General features: G+C 48.9%; 3 protein-coding genes across 3 annotated transcripts; 2 read left to right on the top strand and 1 right to left on the bottom strand.

Annotated features, from left to right (window-relative positions):
• On the top strand, nt 1-1180 carry T310_8450 (MFS sugar transporter; the record flags this gene model as incomplete). Its single annotated transcript, XM_013468770.1, has 2 exons — nt 1-523; nt 576-1180. Coding segments are annotated over 2 exons (1128 nt in total), but the record flags the coding sequence as incomplete, so codon positions are not given.
• Nucleotides 1181-1778: 598 nt separating this feature from the next.
• Nucleotides 1779-2261, bottom strand: T310_8449 (uncharacterized protein; the record flags this gene model as incomplete). The annotated part of the gene is made up of 1 exon (XM_013468769.1): nt 1779-2261. The coding sequence occupies one exon, from the start codon at nt 2259-2261 to the stop codon at nt 1779-1781; it is 483 nt and encodes a 160-aa protein (XP_013324223.1).
• A 3064-nt stretch (nt 2262-5325) lies between these two features.
• Nucleotides 5326-6636, top strand: T310_8448 (uncharacterized protein; the record flags this gene model as incomplete). The annotated part of the gene is made up of 5 exons (XM_013468768.1): nt 5326-5631; nt 5681-5871; nt 5923-6035; nt 6104-6268; nt 6557-6636. 5 exons carry the CDS (start codon nt 5326-5328, stop codon nt 6634-6636), a joined length of 855 nt encoding a protein of 284 aa, XP_013324222.1.

The following is a 6636-nucleotide window of genomic DNA, read 5'->3' as shown; positions in this document are numbered from 1 at the left end:
ATCGACTACGGAACCAACTACATCGGCGGCACCGGCGACACCCAAAGCGACGGGGCCTGGCTGGTGCCGCTGTGTCTGCAGCTGGTGCCTGCACTGATCCTCTTCTTGGGCATGCTCTTCATGCCCTTCTCGCCGCGGTGGCTCGTCCACCACGGCCGCGAGGACGAGGCGCGCCGCGTGCTGGCCAAGCTGCGCAGCACGACGCCCGAGGACGAGGCCGTCGAGCTCGAGTTCCTCGAGATCAAGGCGCAGTCCCTGTTCGAGAAGCGGTCCGTCGCGGCCAACTTCCCGCACCTGGCCGAGCCGACGGTTCTCAACACGGCCAAGCTGCAGTTTGTCGCCATCGGCTCGCTGTTCAAGACCATGCCCATGTTCCGTCGTGTGATTGTGGCTACGGTCACCATGTTCTTCCAGCAGTGGACCGGTGTCAACGCCGTGCTGTACTATGCGCCGTCCATCTTTGCTGCCCTGGGCATGTCGAGCAACACGACGAGCTTGCTGGCGACGGGTGTGGTAGGAATTGGTGCGTCCCTTTCTCTTCTCTCTCCGTCTGTTTCAGAGCTAATATCGTCCAGTCATGCTGGTCACCACCATCCCCATGATCCTCTGGGTCGACAAGATCGGCCGCAAGCCCGTGCTGATTTCCGGCGCCGTCGCCATGGGCGCCTGCCACATCATCATCGCCGTCATCTTCGCCAAGAACCAGTACCAGTGGCCGACGCACCACGCAGCCGGCTGGGCAGCCATCGTCATGGTGTGGCTGTTCGCCGGCAACTTCGGGTGGTCGTGGGGACCGTGTGCATGGATCATCGTGGCGGAGGTGTGGCCGCTGTCGGCGCGGCCGTACGGCATCGCGCTGGGCGCCAGCTCCAACTGGATGAACAACTTCATCGTCGGGCAGGTGACGCCGGACATGATCACCGGCTTGAAGTACGGCACGTTCATCTTCTTCGGCCTGTTCACGCTGCTGGGCGCGCTGTTCATCTTCTTCTTCGTCCCCGAGACCAAGCAGCTGACGCTCGAGGAGATGGATGTCATTTTTGGAAGTGTGGGCGTCGCCGCCGCCGACAAGGAGCGCATGCAGCAGATCCACGTGGAGCTGGGGCTGACGAGCGGCGAGGGCCAGAATGGCCACGAGAAGGGCGATGCAGTGGAGGCGGAGCCTGTCAAGGCAGCCTAAGCTGTCTGCGTTTGAGTTTGCTATAGTGGCATGAATCGAAGGCGAATGATATCCATGTACGCAGTATATAGTGAGATGAATCTATTCTCTCTTTTCTATCTGTATGCAGCCATTTCCTCCAACAGGATTCTTATCCGTACCCGACACTACGCGCTGAGAGTGCAGTAGCCGTAGCCAAAGTGCATCCAGTCTTATCGTTATATAACTATGTTCCTATCTGTACTCGACGGGGAAGTAGAACAGATATGTGTTTCAATCAACCGCAGATTTCAATAAAATTGAACTGAATTTAGAATACTAAATTTTAAGATCCAGCCCTAGTGATACAGAACACACAGACACACACAGACACACACACAAAAAAGAATCAAATCAATATGAAGAGGAAGAAAAGAAGAAGAAGAAGAATGATACAGTAGACCCGCAGTCCGATTCCATCCTAGTCCAACGGCATGGAATCGACGCTAGCAGCAGTCCGTTATCCCATGATGCGATTCTTCTGTATCTCTCCTCTCCTCTGTTCATCCACAGCAGTGTGTCAGTCGTCATTCCATAACTGGCCACTCTATCGACTACACACTGCCGTATATGCAACCGCTTAAGCAACCGCCCCGAGAAGCGACGAGCAAAACAGCAGCGCCAAAACCCCCAAACCAGACTTGGACACCGTCTTCGCAGCCACAGCCGCACTCTTAGACGACGTCGCCGTGGCAGAGGAACCCGTACTCGTCCCAGAAGTAGAAGAAGAACCAGTCTCTTTACTCGCAGACGCCGTCTCCGTCGCCGTCGCCGTCTGGTTCTGATTGCAAAAGACATGCGCACTGTCCACGCCGTGGCCCATCAGGCAGCTCGTCAGGTTGCCCACCGTCTGGCCCTGCGCGAGACAGTACAAGCCGCAGTTGTTATCGTAGGATTGCACGCTCGCCGAGTGGCAGCAGGTCTTCATTGCGTCGGCGTAGTTGCTCCCTCCTTGTGCTGGAACGGCGCATGCGGCGTCCTTTGTCGGGATTTCGTAGACTTGTGCGTTGCAGGTTGTGCTGGCGGTGGAGGTGGCAGACACGGCGGTGGTTGTTGCGGACATTTTCGTTTGTTTCGGTCGTTTTTTTCCTGGTTTGATGTAGTGGGAGGTAGAAGAAGGTCGAGAATCGATTCGATTCGATCTGAGACTAACTCAGTCGTTATTGCAGATAGATCTGTAGGCAAGCAGCTGGAAAAAAGACAGTATGCAGGTAGAATAGAATAAAATCGAGGACAGAAGATAGAAGATAAAGGACAGACAAAGGAAAGGAGGATAGGGCTGAAATATGGTACGGAGGACGGAGTACAAGCTCCAGCTATGTATCCGGCAGCGCCAGCCAGCCAGCCAGCTAATTATGGGTCAGCCCTGTCTTGTCTCGGATCCAGTCAGTGGTCTGCTTTTGCTGGCTCAGCCTGGTTGTTAGTGGCTGTGCTGCGTCATCACTCAGCCCTGTCATTTTCCATGTAACCAACAGCCTACAGCAAGTCTAGCTGAGTTAATTGATTCATTAACTAATAACATCTGGAGCTAGCATCAGGGATACTAGTTACTCTATTCATTCATTATTCATATATTTATTCTATTCACTGGATATAGTCCTATACGGAGTATACCTGGTATATCCAGAGAGAATAATTAGCAGTACTACTATTGGACGAAGTACATCATTAGTCTTTGTGGGGAAGCATACTAATACTACATACTTTATTGGCTAGTGCGTCTTATTTTTAGCACAGCAAACAAAATTGTTACCTGATCAGCCAATTGTTTTGCTGGGTGTTAGGTAATAAGCCATGGTGGATCCACGGTACTCGATTGGGGAAACGCTGCCAGGGAGTCGGACAGGGCGGACGGAACTGACGGAATCGATCGATCAAAGAAATGTTGTTGAGGAATTTTTGCTATGCGAATTCCTAGCTGTGAGTATGAATATATCAGTACTAGATGATATGATAAAATATGAGCATGGGAATAAATAGAGATATTATCACTGTAGTTTAATTAAGCCCTATCTTCGCATTTAGTCCGGACACAGCTTTACTACCCCAGATTCAGACTTAATAAAGTATTTACGCTTAAATTTAGTTATCATAGATAGTGGAATTTATTTGTACTTCTTTCTCATAAGGCTGGTACGAAGTACTCTGGTAGCTAGGTGCATTTATTTTATAGCTGCCATAACTCTTTTGCACGCGGGGATACTTACATCCTTGTCTACAGAGGACTTGATCTACAGCAGAAAGTCAAGTGTCTAGTCTACCTGAAATACGCCGTCAAAGAAAAAAAAAGAAAACTCACATGAAAATAGGGGGGGAAATAGGCCGGTTGTATTTATTAGCTTGTATAATAGGTAAGGCAGCTTTGTAGCGGGATTGACGATATTATAGACTACATGTACTTGACTATCTTGAACCAAAAATTGATTCTTTTTTTTGGCCTCTTGACAGACAGACAGATATACCAGATAGATGGACGGAAATGGAAGCCGTCAAGAATAAAAGGTAGGATGTCTCATATTAAGCAATGTTTCCTTGCTTCCTGTAAGTAATCCTTACATTACACTAGAAAATCGACAGATCACTACTATATCGAAGTCTTTGTTCTCACACTCGGTCCTGTCCTGCATCCTGGCTTCGTCATCTTCTCCTTTTCAGCTTGCCCACAGGTGCGGTCTCGACACAGAATATTCGCTGCCGTCGTCGTCAGCAGTTGACAATTTGGTATACTCATTGTGGTCGCGCTGCCGATGAAGTTGCCACGACCTGGACGGCATTTCTGACGGTATTCAGTTCGGTAGTCCTGGTGGTCGAGAAGATCATGTTGTGAATAATGATGGTAAAAAAGGGATTAATAATATTATTAAAGATTACTCCTATACACTTAGAGATAAAAATAGGATTACCTTTAGATCGTAGTATATGAGAATTGCTTATTTTTTTGTTAAAGACCTTATTCTTTATCTTTATCTTATTCTTAGCTACTATTTAATAGCTATAATATATTCTTAGCTGGTCAGAGAAAATACACTCGGCGGTAAATTGGGCAGCATAAATAGATTATAGACGCCTACATATAGGTTGCGCTGCTAATGATAATTAAGAAAAGCTGCTGGTACTGCAGCTTTATATTAGGTGGTATTTTTGATATGCCCAGGGTAATATAGGATCTAATAATACCAGCCTAGCCTAAAACAGAGTACTAGATCTCTTATTAGGTGTACCAGAAGCCTCTCATAAGTATTAGGCCAAGCATGATGGCAGCCTCAAAGAGGCCCATCAGGAACCGCACCGCCAGGCGCTGAATAGGTCCGACACTGCGTCAGGATGAGCACCATGGCTTAGGATCCAGGCCGAAGAAATATCCCCAAAGACCACAATCGATATCAGACCTGCAGTGCGACAGTCCTTTAGGATGCTCCTACTAGCAGAGATATAGTTGAACTCCTGCCCAGCGCCTGCTGTAGCCAAACAGATTGGCATAGTTTGGTGCTGTCTTGTTGATGGCTTACAGCGCCTGCGTGAGAGGAAGATGGAAGGTTGACAAGGTCGATATCCACCAAACCCATGCATTTTGCAGTAGCCACGACCCTAGAGAGCGGTAGACCCCTTCGTAACTCTTACTTAAGTCCCTCTTGATATTCCTTGTATCCGACGGCGTCGGTCGCAATCAAGTCAGCAGTCATTGTTCATTGATTTGGAGGCATCAATCTCGTTGACTGATGTAGGATTTGGCTTTGCAGCTGACAAGCTCCATTGCTGTCTTCTATATCGACATCGCTGGCGAATTCGATATGCGGTCGACATGTCCCTTCTCTGTTTGGCCTCCGTCATAGCCATGCTGTGAACTCGAAAACGTGTATACAATGAGAAAAAAAAGCGAAAATGCGGGGAGGAAAGTGACGATCAACACTATCCCTATAGTACTTATGCCACGGGATTTGCAGATTACCCCGGACTTCTTATCCGGGGAAGCTCTCCAATTCAGCCTCTCGCCTAAACTTGCCGTACATCGCATGCAGTGACAATCGTCTGATACGCTCGCATAATGAAGATAGACTGATATTAGCCATCTCTGTACGACGTCACATATCTCACGCGATAGTCGAACACCATCTCCACGAACAGACATGGCGACCGAAACACAGAAAGATCATCTCAATAATGCCAACGACAACGACAACAGCGACTTCCTCGCAAAACCATCCGCATCCTGCTGTCTGTACGGATCGCTTCACCAAGGCCACCCTCGAGGCATCTTCGCGCCTGTCGCCGGGGTCGACACGTACGTGTCTCTCCCGGATCCCGCCAAAGCAAATGGGAACATCGTCCTCTACTTCCCTGACGTCTGGGGAATGTTCACCAACGGCCTTCTGGTGATGGACGCCTTTGCGGATGCGGGGTATCTGGTACTGGGGGTGGATCACTTTCGGGGGGTGAGTAAACACAGCAACAATGCAGAAGCAACTACTGCTGTAAATCTAGCTAAGCTGTTTGTACGATCATGACCCCGTCTGGAAACACCGCAAGGACCGCCACGACAAATCCAATCCAGACTTTGACTACGAGGCCTGGAAGAAAAAGCACACTGCGTTCGCGAACGAAGCCGTTCCGCGATGGGTCAAGGCCGTGCAAGACGAGTATGGAGGGCCGCAAACGAAGTACGCTTGCGTTGGGTATGTTACCACTTACATGACTCGTCTGCGTCGGCTTATTCCCTTCTGTAGGTACTGTTTCGGCGCGCCGTACGTGTGCGATGCCCTTGCGGGCGACACGGTCACCGCAGGCGCGTTTGCCCATCCGGCGTTTTTGAAGGAGCATCATTTTTATAACCTGAAAAGTAAGGAAAGCACAGAACGGATGCATATATATATATAGCAAGACTGATCTACGATTTATTTCTTTTAGAACCCCTCTTCCTCTCCTGCGCAGAGATAGACCACACATTCGACGCCACTCGTCGACGTGCAGTCGATATTCTGCAATCGGAGAAAAAGAAGTACCAGTTACAGCTCTTCTCCGGCGTCGAGCATGGGTTTGCGCTGCGGGGGAACATGGAGAATCCATATGAACGTGCGTTTCAGCGTGCTTCGACTGGAGTCATCACTATTCATATCTAACATCATGCTTCTCTTCTAGGATATGTCAAAGAACAGAGCTTGAAAAGTATCGTGGAGTGGTTTGATTTCTGGTTGTCGTAGTAGGTGGAGATTGTCGTTCTATCTTTACTATTTATTATATGTGATTTATTGGATCGAGTTTTGTTTGTATGACAGATTGAGATTTGATATGACAATGCCTGCTTTACGTACGACATATAGAGCACATGTAGATAAATAAACAGAAAAACTGCATCAGCAGGAAATAGATCGCCTGGTAAAGCAGATGCGGCAATTAGGCAAGCGGACTGTCCTCCATCCAGCAGAGCCCTGCTCTTCTAA

Source organism: Rasamsonia emersonii (genome assembly GCF_000968595.1).
Source record: "Rasamsonia emersonii CBS 393.64 chromosome Unknown ctg1118621760754, whole genome shotgun sequence".
In the NCBI taxonomy this organism is placed as follows: domain Eukaryota; kingdom Fungi; phylum Ascomycota; class Eurotiomycetes; order Eurotiales; family Trichocomaceae; genus Rasamsonia; species Rasamsonia emersonii.
The sequence above is the reverse complement of the archived record's forward strand: the minus strand, read 5'-3'. Positions and strand labels throughout refer to the sequence as shown.